We start from the raw sequence: 20,660 nt of genomic DNA on the forward strand, positions 1-20,660 counted from the left end.
GAGTGCTCTTGAATGTGTCACCAAGCCACTAAGAACCTGGGTCCTGCTCCCTGAGCCGCTCTATGGAGTCGAGGTCTCTCCTCAATGCCCTCTCGCGCTCCTGAAGAGTCCTCCTCCGCCTAAGGGCATGAGATTGCAACTCCTCACTGCTCCTCTGGATCGCATTGGCTACCCACGAAGCCCAGCCCTCGCATGGTGCCATCTCTGACTGCTCCAAAATCCCTGCCATGACCTGCTGAATCTCCTCGTCCTGTAGGAAGTCCTCTAGAATGTGGACCCCCTTTTGGGGAAGACCTCGGCGGGGCTGCTCTTAGTGAAGTACTAGTGGAGAGTGGTTTGACATCGTGGTACCTGCCAGAATCTCAGTAGAGCCGCCTATGTGCAGTGCCCAGTCCCCAACGTAGAAGCGGTCTAGCCTCTGAAGCAGTCCATCATGTTTCTTCTGTCCGAAAGAGAAGAGGAGGCTGCCAGATATCCTGCTGAAATCTGGCTCTTGCCACGGGTCTCTACCACTAATCATGAAAATGAACTGCTCCCAGGTGCTCCGCTCTGCTGCTAACATCTTAGAGAAGGAGGCGCCGCCGTGCTTGTCTTCCCCATACTCCGGTTTGTTGAAGTCCCCTACAACAATCTAGGAGTCTACATTCGGAAGACTCTCATAGCCTCCTCCAAAAGGCCGGACGGTGCTGGCAATTGGTTTTGCGTACATGGCAGTTGGCCTCACTAGGGTGTCGAAAAGCCATCCCTTAGTCGGCGGGCCCTAAAAGTGCACCTAACAGCACTACCTCTCTAGTCTGGGCAAGGCTCCCTGTCCACGTGTGAGTCGTGCTCTGGCCGCATCTACCCTCCTGTAAATTGACACTGTGAAGATTACTCCCAGGTATGTGTAGGACTGCACTATCTCTACTAGCTCACCTCGATAAGTGAAGTTGTGTCGGTGTAGTACCGCACGTGAGGTGTTGGAGATCTTGGCCTTGGTCTTCCCAAGTTGACTGTCAAGTCTCCCTCCCTGCAAAACACCTCTAGTGCCCCCATATGCCTCTATAGCCCCTCTGATGTGTCATCCACATATAACAATATCTGTATCATCAAGTTGGCCAGTAGTGATCCCTTGCCTCTAGGAGGCAGTCAATAAATGATGTGATCTCGTCAATATAGAGCCCGAAGAGGTCTGTGGAGAGGGCATCCCTGCTTGACTCCGATGGTGCTCTCAACCTAGTCTGATAGACCCCCCGGAGCTTGAACTCTCCCTCTCACGGACTCGTATAGGCTCATCACCCCTTAAATCAAAACCTTTGGAATCAGCATCTCTTGAAGCCTCTTGATCATACGAGAGCGTGGGACAGTATCAAAAGCCTTTCGGAAGTCTACAAAGCAAGCGTATACTTTCTGGCGCCTCGATCTCGCCTCCTCAATGATGGCCTTGAAAGTGAAGACGTGGTCAAGGGTGGAGTGCTGTTGTCGGAAACCTACATGTCCTAGAGCCCGTTGTCCGTCTGCCTTTCTATGACTGCTGATCTCCCTCTTTAGTACTGACCCATAGATCCTAGCCAGAGTGTGGATAGTCATTAGAGTGCGGTAATTCCCAGTGTCCAGGGGGTCTCTTGCTTTATGTATGGGCACAATGGTGGTAGTACTCCAAGTAGATGGAAAGTTGTGGCATACACTATTGTTGAACATCTCAACTATGTGTGAAATGCTCAGTTCGTAGCCTCTCATGATCCTGAGCTCTCAGAGTTATGAAGCTGACAGAGTGCGCCTCGTACATTCTGTGTAGTGAACAAGCGACATGTGGTGGGCCCAAGGGCATGGAAGACATGTCAGGCGGCATCTACATTGGGACATCATTTAGTGTACTCACATAGGAGTGCCAAACCCTTGGGTCTATGTGTTGGAAAGGTCACCTCCCCATCTGTAAGCCCCCAAATGTGGAGAGCGTGGGGGAGGGAGACCTAGGGCAGGATGTGCCCAAAGAGAGATTACCTGGATGTGCGGATCTGGGACAGATCTGGAGCATTCATGGTTGGTGGGGTGTCCCAAGGATAAAAGGCTGCATCAGGAGCAGCTCTTGTGCAGGAAGATGGCGGGGACAGTGTGTCTTGGATCAGGCCTGGCATGAGGCATTCAGTGGACTGCAGCAGGACCCTATGAAAGGAGGCATTGACATCAGCAGGGTGTACGGAACTGTACAGCGCTGGAGAAGGGCCTGGCAGAGGCGCTTGCATGACAGGGTCCTTGGCAAAGTATATGGGCAGGTCTATGGCCTGCAAGCGGGGCTGGCAGGTGGCAGGACAGCAGCAGCAAAGGGGCTGGACCCTGCATGGAACAAAGGGCCAGCAAAGGGCCCTAAATAGGGCTGGATAGGAAGCCAACCAGCCAACCAACTGGTCGGTTGGTTAGGGCTGCTACAGACCAGCCAGTCGGCCCATTTAGGGCTGGCTGGTCGGTTGGTTCAAGGGGGCCTTGAGCCATATAAAAGGAGAGGCCTCAGGCCTCATTTCATATCCAACATCCAGCAGAAAGTGGAGCAGACAGGAGCAGCCTGAAGGCATTCCCTTTGGCCTCATCTTGGAGGTAAAGGAGAGTTGAAGGAGTGCTGCAGACTGAGTTCCCTAAGGGCTGGGACCTTGGCTGTCTTCTAGGGCAGCAAGGTGTTGTGATCATCATACCTTCTGGAGCAGCCATTCACAAGCAGGTTGGAGCAGTGGAACAGGGACCTGTGTGCTGCAGACAAAGCTTGGCAGGGGCTGCCCACCTAGGCTGATTCACAGGCAGTAAGGTGGAGAAGAACACATTGGACGGAAAGTCTATAGAAGCTCGAGGTGGAGCATGCGGGCTCGAGTCTAGAGATAGCCAGCTGATAGGAGAAGGACCTTGTGGTAAGATCAGAGCACCACACCATTGGTGGGACTCTGGATCCATCTCTCTTGTATTGTGTCCATAGTTTTGGACGGAAATATATATTTTGGTGGTTTCTCTATCTGGCTGGTTCATTGTCTATTGATGAGTCTGCACATCTATGTGACGCACATTAAGTAAAGAAGTTTGTGATTCCACACCCCACACCCACACTGTGTGAGCTCTTGGGCATTACTATCAGTCTTCCGCTTTGTGTACCCTCTGTTGGGTCATTTCTAACACTGTGATGGGAATAGGTGGCTTCCCCTCAGGAGCTGTCAGCAGGCCCCATCCAATGGTAGGGTCTCCTCCTCGGAAAGAGAATCACCTCCTCCATCCTATGCGAGAGGACAAGCGACATGTGGTGGGCCTGGGCAGGGAAGACATGTCAGGTGGTGTCTACATTGGGACATCATAGAGTGTACTTGCATAGGAGTGCCAAACCCTTGGGTCTGTGATGGGAATAGGTGGCTTCCCCTCAGACCGCTGTTAGCAGGCCCCATCCAATGGTAGGGTCTCCTCCTTGGAAAGAGGATCACCTCCTCCATCTTGTGTGAGAGGAAGGCCCGTCTTGTACAACGTGTCTGTTGTGAAATCAGGTGTGCCTCATGTGTTGTAAGGTGACCCAATGCTTGCTCTCTGAACTAGTCATCATACCAAGGATTTTGAGGTATTGTCCCAGGTGGGGCATGTGTTGCAGATCGGGTGGTGGAGAAGGATCTAGCCTTAATGTCTTGTACCACTGAGATAAGGATATCTGAAGCATGGGTAAGGTTTGCATCATCTCCAAGTAGATCCGAGAGCTCACGGGCTAAATTGCTCTCGTAGATTGGATCAAGAGCATGGTCAAAATGAACCTGGACCCGTGTGGGTGCTGGGGGGGGACTCTCCTTGTGGTTGGCATGGTAGCCGAGATGCTAAAAGCCAGGTATGAGTGATCAGCTCCGAGCAGGGGGGAGGCACAATGAAATTGTGTACTTGTGGTACAAAGGCCAAGGGACCCATCAAGTAGTCCACTGTATTGGCCCCTCCACCATGTGGGAAGCAAGTGAGCCTGCCAGATGATGGCCATCTCTGGAGACCGTTATATATAATCAAGTTGTGGACAGCTCCGAGCTCAAGTAGATGACGCCCATACCCTGTCATGTGTGGTACATTTGCTGAGTGTCTCACTATCCCGAGCTCAGCTAGATCTAGTTTTGGTAGTCCTAAAAGTGCAGTAGGCCCACCTGTCTATCTCCTAGCTGTGCATTGAGGTCATTGAGAAGGAGGACATCTCCCTGCCTAGAGAACTTCGTGATGTCATCATATATCGTCTCATATGGGCTGTGTCCCTCTGTGGTGACCTCATGGCATAGGATGATATATCTGGGGGAAAGTAGCACATTGAAATGAAGACTGCCTCCAGTAATCGGACTCGTTTCCACACATGTCGTGTATGCTCCTCTCTCCGAACTACGGATATGAATGGCCTGATGTGTGATTTGAAAAGAACTACACCTCTTGAGCCCCATATTCCACTGTCTCTCCTCATCTCCCTCCTATGGGCTGACTCCCAAGTATCTCCCATCACTGTGGGCAGCCCTCACTCTGGGCTCTCATGTGTCTCGATGTAAAAGATCATGTCTATTAGTGTAGGTCTCCGAGAAACCTCCAGGGATTGGACCAAATTGTGCCATTGCCATTTTCAGTCCATTTTGTGCACGCATCCCATTGGCCTGACACTGTCATAATTCCCCATCTTCTTTCTCTCCCTTGTCTACTCTTTCCTGAATAATTTTGAGGCAGGTGAGCACCTCTGTGGTACCCTTATGAGCTGTCCCATATGAGAGGGCTGCCATAGCTGTTTCCAGAGCTTGTTTTCCCCAAATATCTTCTACACATCCCCATGTAGGCATTGTGCAGAATATTATTGAAAATCATTGCTAGTTTGTGGAAGATTGCAGCAATATTGTGGCTTACATTCCTTTCTTGATTGCAACCTTGAGAATCTTGAAGTTCTTGATCGATTTGCAGGTCCAAATGTTTGCCGTAGTTGTTCTTGACTTTTTCTTGTGTTTGCAGGTCTTTGAGCCCAGGCAGGTACGTTCTTGAAGTTGGCAGCAGGGGGGGGGTGTGTGTTTGGGGCCCAAAGTGGCTCTGGCGCTCTCTATTCAGGGTCCTAGGCAGGCCCGGGGATTGGCCAGGCCAAGCTTATAGGATGCCAAAAGTTGCTGTGCAGCCTGGTGCACAGCCCGTGGCAGCTGTGACAGCATGGCAGAGGGGTTATGGGGTCACGGGGCAGCAGGAGGTGCTGTAGGGCAGCAAGAGGGTGCCGCGGGGCAGCAGGAGGGTGCTGCAGGGCAGATGGAGGTGCTGCAAGGCAGGTGTGGGCAGGGAGGGGGCTGATGGCAGGGCTAGGGGGCTGAGGGGCTAGGGGCTGAGAGAGAGAGAGAGAGAGAGAGAGAGACTCATCCTGTGGATTGTGTATGAAGTTAGAAATGAATGTTGACATTTTGTTTCAAGTTTTGATTTCTAATACTATTATAGCACAACTATGGGACCCCTCTTTTGATTTAACAGGATCTACTCGCCTTGAGTGAAGCAATGGGTTCTCAATACAAGGGTCTAACTCCCGAGGAGATTGCCATGCTTCCAGTTAATAAGTTTAAGAAATGCTGTCACAGAAACAACAAAGATGAGCGGTAAGTGCATTCTTATCTTGGTTTTGCATAAAATGCTAGTTCTCTGGAGGTCTCAAATATCAGCTTTTCAAAATCCATCATGACATTTTGTGGCACTCTATAATGTTATGCTATGTATATGCATCTTAAATATTTTCTCGCCTTTCTAAATAGAGTAGTTCTTACTCTTCTACGTAGTGCATTAACTTACCTTCTAGACTAGGCCAATTTCTTTTCATTGAGTATGTATAGCTCAACGATAACAAGCGACTAGCTAGCATGTGTCTTTGGAACTTTTGCTTGGGTATGTCTAGGATGCTTAGACATAGAATTAAAATCTGAAGTGGGGAGCTTCAAAGCCGTTTTCTTATGAGTTTTTAAGCTGTACTATTTTTCGTTGTCATCTAGTCCTAGGTAGCCCACCCCCCCCGTCTGGTGGACACACACAGACACAGAAGACAAGATTTTCTAGCTTAGCAAGTAATAAAGAAGAGTCTTTATTAGATTGACTATGGTCAAAGAAAACTGACTTTGGTTCACTAGAATAAGTTTTACTACTTTTACTTTTGCTTTGCATTGGTAAAAAAGAACTGTGGGGACGCCCACAAGGGACTAGGATTAGTCCAAGAACTAGGAATGCATTCATTTCGCTTACCTTTAATGGGTTAAAGTGCTGGAATTTGTTTGTGCCATGTGTAGGACCTAAGAGAGTGCAAAAAGGACCCAAGAGTGGGGAGAAAAGTGTAAAAAGCAGGTCCCACAAGGCTCAAAAAGTAAAGACAAGGGGGCGCCTTGTTAAAAGGAGGGCCCACAAGATTAAAAGGCACCTAAACGCTTCAGAGCATCAGATTTAGAAGGAAAAAGACTAAAAGCTTGGCTTTTAGAAAGCAGGCCCTAGTTTTTTGGTAGGCGTAGTCTATAAAAGAAAGGCCTCTCGCCTCCTAGATTCATTCAAGATTTACTCAGACTTATGCTCTTTCATGAGTCAATTGTACAAAGATTATTCTATTGCAATAAAGACCTTCGGGCCCTAGTGTGGTGTCTTGTATTCTTTGCTCTCCTAGACCCGTCTTTCTATTGCTGCGATTCACTTCTCCTCCTCCCAGGCTGAGTTGCGATTCATTCCAGCAGCATATCTTCAACTCTCTGATGCGTACAAGTGCCCGGAAAGAGTGCAGCTGCAGCGATCCAGTTCCTAGCCCTTTTGGAAGATCATCTACTTGCTGCGATTAGGGTTTCCAGCCCTACCTGGTGCCGAGAGATGCTGCGAAGCACCCAGACCTGCTGCGAATTGATTCCAAGGAGCCTAGCACTGCTGCGATTTGGTCTAAGGGTGCCCAGGATCCTCTACAAGCTATTCTAGGGAGTAGGGCCAAGTGTCATAATAGCAGTGATTTTATTGCTCAAGTATTTTCAAGTATCTTAAGGTTTGGTTATAGTGGTATCAGAGCGTGGCTTCATCAACTTCTATGTTGATGACGATCCCAAGTGCAAGTAACTTCTATAAACCTGTTGCAAGAGAGAGTTTCAGCAGGTACTTCAAGTGCTCAGAGAGCAAGTGTTCAAAGATCAAGCGCTCAAAGATCAATCACATATGTCTAGCATAAATCCCAAGATTGGGTCCATAGTTTCAAGCATTGATATGCTCGTCGAATTCACCCAAAGAAAGCCCTGGGTGTGGCGAAACCCTTTGTGGGAGATTTGACCTGTTCAAGCTTTGGGAGAGCGTTTGTAGCGCAAAGTATTCTCAGCAAATTTTCGCTCCAGTTTTCAGTTTGATTGTAAACCAACTCCTTTGATTAGATTGCTACAGATATTGGTGAGGCGATAGACAATTTAAGAAAAAAGGCTTCAAGTCACCACCACCTCTTAGTTGAAGCTTGTCCTTGGACAAAGTGGCTTTTGAGATGTTATGGGACATCTAAAAATAAGTAATTATTTCATGTTTATTAAGCTTGCCTCATTCTGATTTAAAAAGATCTAACCCTTGTATCTTATTACAAGGAAATAAGTGTGTTGTTTCCTTGATTTCAGGAATCAAAAGTCAAGAACACAAGATTTCTTATACATCTATAAGTGTTTCCAAAGTATTCCTTGATAAACAAGCCATTTATCCCGAGTTATATTATTTCAGTCTTGGAGGATTCCAAGTTATTAAATATGGGTTGTACAGTCTCTATTATGGAACCAATTTTCTGCGACCTATGTGGTCAAGGTTATGGATAATTTGTTTGGTCAAAGCAAACTTTTGTAGTATACACAGTTCCAAGACAAAAGAATTTCAAAGTTATTGTATTCAGTGATCAGTTTATGGGTTTGAGCAGCCTATGCCAAAGGGGAGAAGTGTCGAGAGTTAGATCCATGACAGATTCAAGATCAAGTATCAGATCCTTTTTGGCAGAATCCCATGTGGTCATTATTGAACAAGTATTTCAGTTCTAAGTTATATTACCTCAGTTCTGGATTATACTATTCCAAGCATATTATGGAACCAGTTTCTTTTATTTCACAGTATGGATATCCTTTATGGATATTGAGAAATACACAGTTGGACCTTATATGATCCGTGGTTTTATCAAGTGCAAAAACTAGTTTCTCAATCAGCTCCAAAGCTCCCAGTTAATATGATTCAAGCATAGCTTGAAGAGTTCTCATACATGGAGAATAAGTACGTTGGAGATTTGAGGACAAGACCCACTTGTGGGTAGTATGTTCTAAGTATCCCAGTTGAAGTCATGAATATGATTTTATTCCATTATGACAGAGCTATATGTTTTCAGCCATCTCATTCCAGAGGATTTCATCTAGATATATGAAATTCAGTTTTGTTGTTGTGGGGCATGACATGCTCAAGTACCAGCTCTCTATAGCAGTATTGAACATGATCATCATTGACCAAGTCAGGACTCTTATCATTCCACGATCTCCTTATTGGGAATTGTATTGAGGTGCCCAATGACGGGTCGGTCTAGACCTCCTCGGAGGTATGTATGTGCATACGGAGAGGGTGCCATAGCTGCAACGGTGGCGTATTGGGACCTGTTGCCTGAAATGATTGGGGTTGAGGGAGGGGACTTCCAGGAGAGGCTCGGTTATTCTTTGCTGGCCATATCTTCTGCTGCCTAAGCTAACCCCCTAGCTGGGCTGGGGGTTCAGCCCAACTAGGGGTTAACCCTGGGTTGGGTTAACCTTTGTCGAGGTTCGGTTAGGTTAGAGTTAACCTAGGTTAGGTTAACTGGTGCAGAGCTGGTGGCCTTGGTGGAGTTGACGATGGACGGTGACGAGGCTGAGGTGACGGGCGATGAGACTGGAGCTGAGGTGACGGGCTCAAGTTGAGATGGCATGCGACGAGGCTGAGGTGATGGGTGAGGCTGAGGCTGAGGCTGACGAGAGAGAGAGAGAGAGAGAGAGAGAGAGAGAGAGAGAGAGAGAGAGGCTGAGCTGTGAGGAGGGGCTTAAGGTGGAGAGGCTGAGCGACGGAGGTGGAAGAGCAAGAAATGTCAAAGAAATGGCTGCCCAGTGCTCTTAAAGAGCAAGAAATGTCAAAGAAAAGCAAGAATCTTCATGCGGAAGCAAGTGTTTTAGATGCAAAGAGGGGCGTGTGGCTGCCTAGTGCCTTGAAAGGCCAGTCGACCAAAAGGAGCAGAGAATGCCACAAGCAAGTATATTGCCAAGTACTAGAGCTATTAGGCAATTGATGCTAAGAGAGGAGGTATCCCCAAGTTTTACAGCTATATTAAGAAGCTTTTGAGTTGAGGACAACTGATTAGAAGCCGAGGTGATGTCACCAATTGGTATTACTCCCAAGAAATAAAGAAGAGTTTTTATTAGATTGATTTGGTCAAAGAAAACTGACTTTGGTTCACTAGAATAAGTTTTACTACTTATACTTTTGCTTTGCATTGGAAAAAAAGAACAAGGGACTAGGATTAGTCCAAGAACTAGGAATGCATGCATTTCGCTAACCTTTAATGGGTTAAAGTGTTGGAATTTGTTTGTGCCATGTGTAGGACCTAAGAGAGTGCAAAAAGGACCCAAGAGTGGGGAGAAAAGTGTAAAAAGTAGGTCCCACAATGTTAGAAAAGAGAGTGTGAGAGCAAGAGAGCTGAACATAGTGCTTGCAATAGAAGAAGTGACTAATACAAGAAGTGGGATGGGTTTTGTCTAAGTGACAAAACCTTATCCTTCACTAACCGTAGTTAGTGAACTAACTGTGGTTAGGGAAAAAACCTCTAATTGAGGGAAAAGTGCCCCTAACCTACTTATTACGTTACATTGGTCACTGCTGAATTATAATAATAATTCTAACACCCCCTTGCAGTGCCAATGTCATGTACAAGGAAATGATCAATCACTAAAAGGAGATAAGTTCAGGGCACTGCGAAATGCCTCAAACTTTTCACGTGGAAGTGCTTTGGTGAAGATGTCTGCAACATTGTCATGTGTTGACACATAGATCATACTGATCTCTCCTACATGCAACTTCTCTCTGACATAGTGATAGTGAACCTCAATGTGCTTCGTGCGAGCATGAAACACATGATTCTTTGCCACTGCTATAGCACTCTGACTATCAGTGAGAATTGGAGAAGGACCCTCCAATGAAAGATGAAGATCAGCAAATAAACGACGCAGCCAAGCACATTCAACTGTCGCTGTGAAAGCTGCCCTGTACTCAGCTTCACATGAGGAGGTAGCCACTGTAGACTGTTTCTTGCTCAACCAAGAAATGCAAGCATGTCCCAGAAAGAAACAATTCCTACTGGTGGACTGCCTAGTATCATAGTCTCCAGCCCAATCTGAGTCACTGTAAGCATGCATCTGCAAGTCACCCCCCCGGGAAACATCAAGCCAAAAGACTTTGTACCTTGCAAGTAACGGAAGATGCGTTTTACAGCCTGCCAAGCATAATCTTTGGGCTGTGCATATACCTGCTCACCTGAGAAACTGAAAACTGAATATCAGGTCGTGTATTGCAGAGATAAATGAGGCATCCAACAGCCTAACTATAGAGTGTGACATCAATTGATTCACCCACATCATGCATTGTAAGCTTCAGTCCCGGCTCCATGGGAGTGGACATAGGCTTGCAATCATGCATGTTGAATCTGTCCAAGAGCTTTTGAACATACTTGGACTGAGACATAACAATGCCACGTTTCTCTTGAATAAATTGGATCCCCAAAAAGAAATGTAACAAGCCCAAGTCTGACATATCAAAAGTAGCTTTCAATTGGGCCTTGAAATTTGCAATTACTTCCTCATTTGATCCGGTGAGCAGCATGTCATCTACATAAAGAATGATGACCAAAATATCCCCCCCATCCTTCTTGATGTAGAGGGTGCTCTCAGCTGGACTATTGTGCAGCCCCTTGTTGGTCAGAAAGGCATCAATTTTGGCATACCATGCACGTGGGGCTTGTTTCAGCCCATACAAAGCTTTATTCAGTTTGCATACCTGAAGTGCATTTCTTGAAATTTCAAAGCCCGGAGGTTGTTTGACATAAACCTCTTTCAATAAGTCTCCATTAAGGAAAGCTGTTTTGATGTCCAACTGATGAACATTCCATTCAAAATTTGCAGCCATGGCTATAATTGACCTGATGGTGGTCATTCTGAATGGACTGCAACTCATCGTGCATGGCATTCATCCAATGCACATTATCTTTTGCTTCTTCAAATGTCTCAGGCTCCTCCTCATCAAGAAGAGTATCTGTATAAGCTGATTCAACTGAATGAGCTCCCTCCATCTGCCTTACTGCACTACGAGTTCTGCCAGGCAATGGAGCTTCAAGCCTACTCTCCATGAGAGTCTGAAGCAACCAATGCGGGACTGTTTTGGCTGCGTGTATCTCTTGAATTTCTTGCCTGACAACTTCATCCACACCCTGAGGTTGTACCAATTCAGCTGGGGGCTGCTTGTGGAGCTGGCGGAGGTTGCTGTAAATTCTGATTTTCAGCGGGGGAACCAAATGCTATAGGAAGCATCCCCTCAAACACATCATCTGAAGAGGCTGGAATCTGAAATTTAGCATTTGTATGTGCAGAATTTTCAGAGAATATGACATCTCTACTGACAAAAATCTTGCGTGTAGTAGGATTGTAGAGACGATAGCCTTTGCTTTGTGAACTATATCCCACAAAAATGCATTTTAGTGCCTTATCTGACAACTTGTGTCTGAACTCCACAGGCACGTCGGCATATGCAACACAACCAAAAACTCTGAAGTGGTTCACTGAAGGCATTCTCCCATGCCATGCCTCATAGGGAGTGATTGTCTTCAAAGTCTTTGTAGGAGCCCGATTTAAAATATAGTTTGCACACATGAGGCCTTCCAGCCAAAACCTGTGAGGCAACTTCTTACTTGTGAGCATGCATCTATCCATTTCCATGGCGGTGCGATTCTTCCGTTCAGCTTTGCCATTCTGTTGAGGTGTAAGCCTCACTGTAAGCTGATGCATAATGCCTTTTTCTTTCAGAAATGTCTCAAATTCATGAGACATGTACTCCACCCCTCAATCTGTGCGAAGTGTCTGCACCTTGAGTCCTATCTCATATAGCCACAAAGTGTTTGAAATGCATGAACACTTCCGATTTTGCCTTGAGACCATAGACCCAAGTATAGTTTGTAAAGTCATCTATGAATGTAACAAAATAGAGATAACCCCCAAAAGCAAGTGTCCTCATGGGACCGCAGACATCACTGCGAATAAGCTGCAATTTTCTTGTAGCTTTCACTGCACCATCCTTCTTGAAGGGAAGCCTATGCGTTTTGCCAAGAATGCAACCTTCACATGCATGAGGAGGAGGCGACTCCAAAGGAGGTAATGCATCAACCATATCATGCCTCTGAAGTGTCATTAAGCTGCCATAGCTCATGTGCCCACACCTGGCATGCCACAACTCCGCATTCTTCTACTCCTAAGTTATGGAGGGAGTTGAATTTGTCATCCTAATGTTCTTGGACTTATTTTTAGTTGCTTAACATGTTCTTAAACCAAGTTGGCTGCAACATCTCCTCCATCATGGCAATGTGGACCTGATGCATCTGATACAGCCATACCGGAATCCCTTTTCTTTTCTTTGGCTATGCGCTTCTTGCACTCTCCAATATAATGACTTGGCTTCTTGCAATAATGGCATATGCCCTTCTTTTTCTGCTTGTTTGTATCACCCTGTGCCTTATAAGAAGGCTGTCTAGAATCAGCTTTATGCTGATGTGTGGGCTGATTGGCATGTGGCTTATGCTGCCCTTTACCCTTGGGCTTGAACTTGGAGAGCATAGCATGCTCGCCAGCCCGGGTTGCCATATTTCTGCGTGTTTGTTCTTCCTGCAACAGAAGTCCTACCAACTCGTGAAAGGAGAGAGGATTGCTGCCCCCCCTCAATGACAAATTCAGCGAGGTGTGGAAACCGAGATAGGACTCAGGAAGAGAGTTCAGAATGGTGGAGATCATCTCTGAATCCGGAATGACTTCATCAATGTTCAGCAATTGTTCCCTCAGATCCTGAAGCTTCGTGAGATGAGAATTCATGGAATCTCCCTCCTCCATATGTGTATGGGAAAGTTCTCGCTTCAGAAAGGAAACTCTGGCATCGTTTCTTGCTGCAAACATACTCTCCAATATTACCCAAGCTGCCATAGATGTCTTGCATGACCGAATATGAGGTATAATGAACCTCTTGACAGAAAGAGAAATTACTGAAAGAGCTTGTGCATCTCTAGAGTCCCATCTTTTCTGCTCTGCTGTGGGAGCTCCTGGAGCGGCTGCTCCAATCACCTGTGCTGTATTTGTACCTCTACCCGTGCCTCCAGCTGTAGGAGTGACGGGTATAGGCGTTGTATCTGGTCTTTCTTCATCTCCATTGACATAATCCCAAAGATTTGTGCCAACTAAGATATTGCGAACCATGAAACTCCACAAGGAGTAGTTGGTGCCATCCAACTTATCCTCCTGTGTGAGAACCCCGAACACCTCATTTGAGTTGTTCTGTGCCAGTTTTGCCAGATAAACTCAGAAATACAGCAAACTGAACAAATAAAATCCCTTCCTGGGATGTAAGATGCACAAGTAAAATCTGCAAAGAAAAATATGCCCACAGTGACAAATACTGTCACAGCCTGTCAAAGGCTCAAAATGCACCACAATGCTCTGCTCAATGCCCAAAAATCTGCAAATAGAATCTGCAAAAGGTGGCAAAAGTCTGCAATTTGACTCGTATTGAGTCCAAAACTGTTTGCAGACTTCCAAAATGCCCTTTTACCCGCAAAATTGCAACCCAAATGCAAAAGCCCCAATTTCTTGTGGGAAATTGCATACAAAAGAGGGCAAATGGTCTGAAAGCCCCAAATGTTGCACAAATTGCACTCTGCGTGCAAAAGCCCCAAATTTCACTGCAAAATTGCAGTGTGATTGCAAAAGCCCCAAATTTTATAGCCAAACAATGGCTCAAATGCAGAAATGCGTGACAAAAGCGCCTTTCAAAATGTCCTGCAGAGGAAAACTGCTGAAGGTACTAACGCCTCCAAGCTGTAAGGACTAACAATACGGAACTATCAGTACGGCTAAGTACAGTTGTACGATCGGTACAGCTTGTACGGATGGACTCCATATACCTATACGGAACAGTACTGCATTGAAGTACGAACGAGCTGCCAGCTGTTGTACAGCGGCCTGTACGAAGATGCAGGTACTCTGACAGTACGGACGGTGTGCAAGTACGGGATGACAGTACGGCGCAGAAGTTGTACGGAATGATGGGGCAAGAACTGTACGGCGTTGTACGACGGATCAGTACAGATGTCGAAGTGTACGGACGACTGCTGCACTGGAACTTTTATGAAATGGCGGCGCAGGCTGGTACAGAGCAGGCAATACGGATCTGTACAGTCGTACGGACTGTATGGACAGAAAGTTGTGGACGGGAGCTTAGTGCAAGGAGCAGAGAGCAAGTACGGAAGCAGGGAGCAGGGAGCTTGCGGGCTAGGAAGCAACAAAAAAGCAGAACCTGGGCTTTGATACCAAATGTTAGAAAAGAGAGTGTGAGAGCAAGAGAGTTGAACGTAGTGCTTGCCATAGAAGAAGTGACTAATACAAGAAGTGGGATGGGTTTTGTCTAAGTGACAAAACCTTATCCTTCACTAACCATAGTTAGTGAACTAACTGTGGTTAGGGGGAAAAACCTCTAAATGAGGGAAAAGTGCCCCTAACCTACTTATTACATTACATTGGTCACTGCTGAATTATAATAATAATTCTAACACACAAGGCTCAAAAAGTAAAGACAAGGGGGCACCTCGTTAAAAGGAGGGCCCACAAGATTAAAAGGCGTCTAAAAGCTTCAGAGCACTAGATTTAGAAGAAAAAAGACTAAAAGCTTGGCTTTTTGTAAAAGTAGCTTTTAGAAAGCAGGACCTAGCTTTAGTCTATAAAAGAAAGGCCCCTGGCCTCCCAGATTCATTCAAGATTGTACTTAGACTTACGCGCTATCATGAGCCAGTTGTACAAAGATTATTCTATTTAAATTAAGACCTTCGGGGGGGTCCAGCCCTTATTTCTGGGCCCTAGTGTGGCGTCTTGGATTCTCTCTCTCTCCCAAACCCCTCTTTTTATTGCTGCAATTCACTTCTACTCCTCCCAGGCTGAGTTGCTGTTCATGCTAGCATCATATCTTCGACTCTCTGATGCGTACAAGTGCCTGGAAAGAGTGCAGCTGCAATAAAGACCTTCGGGGGGGCCCAGCTCTTATTTCTGTGCCCTATTGTGGTGTCTTGGATTCTCTTTCTCCCAGACCCCTCTTTGTATTGCTGCGATCCACTTCTACTCCTCCCAGGCTGAGTTGCGATTCATTCCAGCATCATGTCTTCGTACAAGTGCCCGGAAAGAGTGCAGCTGCAGCGATCCAGTTCCCAGCCCTTCTGGAAGATCATCTACTTGCTGCAATTAGGGTTTCCAGCCCTACCTGGTGCCCAGAGATGCTGCGAAGCACCCAGACCTGCTGCGAATTGATTCCAAGGAGCCTAGCACTGCTGCGATTTGGTCTAAGGGTGCCCAGGACTCTCTACAAGCTATTCCAGGGTGTAGAGCCATATTGTGATTTGTTCCAGAAGCTGTTTTATGTGTTGCAAACTGCTCAAAAGTGTCATAATAGCAGTGATTTTATTGCTAAAGTATCTTCAAGGATCTTAAGGTTTGGTTACAGTCTACTGAAGAGATTTCAAAATTTTTGGAAACTCGTATGGCAGCCTACGCTTGGATGCTGATGAGCCCAGGACCTTCTACAAGCTATTCTAGGGAGTAGAGCCATATTGTGATTTGTTCGAGAAGCTGTTTTGTGTGTTGCAAACTGCTCAAAAGTGTCATAATAGCAGTGATTTTATTGCTCAAGTATTTTAAAGGATCTTAAGGTTTGGTTACAGTTTACCGAAGAGATTTCAAAATTTTTGGAAACTCAGATGGCAGCCTACGCTTGGATGCTGATGAGCATAAGTTTGGCTTTGCTTACTAACCTATCCATGTGTGCGCTTCAAGTTTAGAGTAAACACCCTGTATATAGGTGGTGGTGTTGCATCTGATTTAGGGAAGTACAAGTGTGCAGAGAGGTTTAGCCATAGACATTCCATTAATATGCAGATTTGTCCTTGAAAAAATACACATTGAATTGTGTTAAGCCTCAAAAAATTTCCTAAAGTGATGATCTTTTTGGTAGTCATCCAAGTATACAATATCAGGACATGTTACCTGCTTTCCATCCACATATAAGGCAATGTTAGAACATGAGTCCTCATAATAAGGGACTACAGGGGTCATAGATCCTGACTGCTTGTTATTGTAGTCGGGAATATCCTAAGAAGAATGCCAAAAAAGATGTAGATATGGGTATCTTTCAAAGGAAAAAGTAATTGTTGGCAGCCTGCAAAGATACTCCAGCTATCATCCTTTGCTCGTAATGTGCTAAAAGAAACTATGAACTAGAGTTAAGGGCTAAGCTGGAGTATGTACCCTCAGCATAGAACACATAACCAGGTTGGCTTAGCTGATGTTTTGTCAGCAGAGACAAATGGAAGGTATGAGAAACCAAGATACCATTATGCAGACTGATCTAGGGTCCTCTACTTTTAGTGATCTCCTTGAGAAGGAGCTAATGCCACATGTTTGTGGCTCACTATAGATATAGACATTCAACAGTTTCAATTGGGATGTTTGAAAATTAGCAACATATTACCACTAACCTTTAGGAAGTTTCAAGTTGATATCTGCAGGACATTCACAGAAGATCATTAGATTTTTTTCTGGAGACTAGCTAAAGATTTGAGAAGAGATTACATCAATAGTTTAATGCCATTCTTACAACAGCCCCATACTAATCCTGGCTGGGGTAAACTATACTTAGGGACTGCAACAACATCAAAGGACAGCACACTGTCTAATGCGAAAAATAAGCTCCCAATGAAAATCAACAAAAGATTCCATTACAATATACTACTATACCACAAACATAAATTGGAATAACCTTTTTACTGAGGATAATGAGACTTGTTTGTACTGAAAATACATCTCAGGTTAAGTGCATTACAATACCCACACACTACTAGCTGACAGCATTCTAAATCTCTTAAAAATATCAGTTATTACACCTTGTTTGTTTCCAATATGCCAGATCATATCTTCCGACGGCATAAACATCTTTATTGGATTTAGTAGGAAATATCCTTAAAAAAACCAAGAACGTCTGACACATTTAAGATGTGTAGCTCAAGCAAGAGAATATCCAAGACTAGATATGACTGAAGGAGATCCAACGGAGGTGCATTACAAGGAGAGCATCAAGTTGGGTTACAATCTTTAAGTATAAACATTTCTAAGGGATGGCATGTGAGACTACTTAGGATGTCTATCTTTCGAAGGTGAGAGAGACTACTTAGGATGCCTATCAAGTGCTGCTATTACATTAGTGCACAGACAATCATGTTGAGAGAGGTTCCATTGACTATGCTTAGCAAACAAAGGCATGAAGAGTGCTACAGCAGCACATCAATCAAAATGCCCCAAGACATCAGCTGAGGCAGAAAAAGAGAAACATTGCAATGAAAGGAATCTTTTATGCAGTTACAGCCTTCTAGCTTGCCAAAAAATAAATGCGGATTACATTGAAACCATGCCTTTAATTCTGCCCTAAGCTAGTGAGACCAATGTCCAAGCATCATTGCTCTAGCAAGACACTATACTTGCATTATTCAAATGTAATGCAATAGCTAGATATGCCATCTTAAAGAACTTGTAAGACCCTCACGCATACTTGAAAAAGGTCGTCTGTCTGATCTGCTTACTAGATCTGAAATTATGCAAGTGTCAACGAGCTAACAATAACGCCCACTGATGCTTGTCCAAGTGCATTCAAAAAGGGGGGAAATAGAGCTTAAGGCTTGGAAAAATCACATAAACCTTGGATGCCATAGATAGTATAAGTATCTTCATCAAGGGAAGTTCACTCTTCATCAGACATAATGAGGGAGAGATATCTCACAAACCAACTTCAATCAGAAGGGTGTGAAGTTTCAGAAGGAGAAACCCCTACTCAAATCTACTTCCCATCTACCTAAGATCACAATCCAACTAGGGACCTTCATGCATCTATCTCAAGTTTCAACCATCTCATAGGGATCCCAAGTGGCATTAGTATAGAAAGCCCAAGTACACTAAAAGTTAAGTGACCCTTGTGTTCGATGGATCAAGGCATTTGTTAAGGTTCAAGAAGATCTTACCCATACAGGAACTACCATATGCTAGCAAAAATCTTGTCCAATTGAATTGGAGGGATGTGAAGCCTCATACTGGGAGACAAAGAAGTGAAAACACCAAGATGAACTCTTTTTCGAAAACACCACAGATGACAATTTGCAACATACAATTCCTGTTAAGATCACAAGCGACAGTTGTAGCAAATATCCAAATTCAAGACAGTGTTAGTTTGTGTGTACATTGCACGTGGGGAGGAAGTCCATAGATACATGAGCATAAGAAAACCGAATGTCTCCATTGACTGGCTTTCGTATGAGTAGGCACAACTACATATTAAAGAAGCTCAACCCCTGAGATCTCAAGTAAACCAGAGTAGTAGAAACGAAAATGGAGTTCCTTGAGCTAGCCCTAGACTAGATATGATTGAAGGGCTTGCGAAAAATTAATTCTTACTTCAAAAAGTAGGGAACATATTGAAATCATGCCTTTACCCTCTGCCATGAGCTACCGAGACCAATGTCCCAAGCACCCTTGCTTAGAAATGTGAGTTTTTCATTTAGTATTTGCTGAAATGACATTTTGTTTAAGGTATTTAAAGCAAAACTGTAAAATCTTGGGACCTGAAACTAGAAAGACACTATATTTGCAGGATTCATGCAAAATACACAAGGTGGGGCTGATCATAGTAAACAAAAAAGCATCATATACATTTACTTGTGTAGATTACACACCATGCTCCATGATTTCAAGTCGGTTGCTGGATGATGGAGAAGACAGCATCAAGAAGAACGAATGCTGCCTCAAAGCGTCTATCTAATCTTGTCAAGTCGAGAGTACAACGACGTAGTAACTATGGTGGATCTTGTGCGATCACCGCCGTAGGAAGTCAAAAAATGTTACAGATCGACACAAGACCAGGAGGATGCAGGCCATAATGGGTAGGTGGAACCTCCATGCGAGGGCCGAAATCTGTCCATAACAAGCTCCACAAGCCAATCTAAGCACTGGGTATCTGACGGCACGCAGAGTGTACTAGAGGAGAAAAGCAGGGAGCAAGGATTCAGGTATCATAGTCAGGAAAGGGAAGTGGTCACTTTGCTTTGCTCAGCATCAAGGAGTGGTGAGAAATTAGGAGTTGTGAGGGCTTCTCAAACCATAGGGCTGAAAAAGGATTGGGATTTGCAGGGTCTCTGCCACCACCACTATGGTGGATCCTGTGCGATCACCGCCATAGGAAGTCAAAATATGCTACAGATCGACACAAGACCAGGAGGATGCAGGCCATAATGGGTAGGTGGCAAGCGCCACAAGCCGGTTGAAGCACTAGGTATCAGATGGCACATAGATTATACTAGAGGAGAAAAGTAGGGAGCAAGGATTTAGGTATCACAGTCATGAAAGGGAAGTGGCCACTTTGCTTTGCTCAGCATCAAGGAGTGGTGAGAAATTAGGAGTTGAGAGGCTTCTCAAACCATAGGGCTGAAATAGGATTGGGATTTGCAGGGCCTGTGCTACCACCACACGCCAACTTTTAAAGAGAATTGGAGCATATAGCGTTTTTTGGGGCCATAGAGGGAGTCCTTACATTTTGGCTGTGGTATAGGATGTACAAGGCACACCTTTCCAAAATGAATAATTAAGATTGTAAGACCAACAATGTGTGGTACATGACAAAGGGATTTTGAAAATCTTTTTCAAGTCCTACTAAGGGTGATAGTTTATGACTTCAAGTCATAACTAGTTGTAGGTATAATGGCTGCTTAGTAGGCTTGTTATTATAATCAAATATACTACTAGGGATGGAACTTGGAGGCATCCGTGTGTACTGTTCGGTCCCGAAGTGTTTTATGAGGCAAATGCCAAATGAGCTTACAACTCACAAAGTGTCGAATGCATGCTGGTGGGACGGTGCATATGTTGGCATAGAATATGCCAAATATACTCAGCAGGATGTACTCTTGCTCCAAGTGGACATTGCTAAAGCTTTTGATACGGTGCAGTGGGATTTCATCTCGCAGACTATGCAAGCTCTAGGATTGCGGCATCGAATGCAACATATTATTTATTGGCTCTACAGTAATAGCAAAGCGGCATCCATTTTATCGGGAGATGTCTCTGATCAATGGACTTTATATCAATCAATGAGACAAGGATGTTCTCTTAGTGCTTTGCTTTATGCAATAGCTACTCACCTGAAACCTCGATCATAAATTACTGCAAAAACACACTCTAAAGCTCTCCCTCTCTCCCTCTCTCTACAGATACACTAGGGCCCAGGACAAAACGTCGGGCTGGACCCCCCCAAAGGTTTTTATTCATGAGAGAGAATTGGAGTACACAGTTCAGCATAGAGCT

The 20,660-nt window shown here is 45.0% G+C and overlaps 1 protein-coding gene across 2 annotated transcripts in view; it reads left to right on the plus strand.

Moving 5' to 3' along the window:
* The window catches only part of LOC147895528 (E3 ubiquitin ligase BIG BROTHER-related-like), an 83,606-nt gene that overhangs the window by 29,654 nt on the left and 33,292 nt on the right, over window positions 1–20,660 (plus strand). For both annotated transcript variants that reach the window (XM_087383916.1, XM_087383917.1), the window contains exon 6: window positions 5,461–5,582. In XM_087383916.1, coding sequence (XP_087240042.1) covers window positions 5,461–5,582 — 122 coding nt within the window. The remainder of the gene's footprint in view (window positions 1–5,460; window positions 5,583–20,660) is intronic.

Source organism: Dipteris shenzhenensis, chromosome 13, assembly GCF_047967505.1.
Source record: "Dipteris shenzhenensis isolate YYH24624 ecotype China chromosome 13, Dip_SZ_1.0, whole genome shotgun sequence".
NCBI lineage: Eukaryota > Viridiplantae > Streptophyta > Polypodiopsida > Gleicheniales > Dipteridaceae > Dipteris > Dipteris shenzhenensis.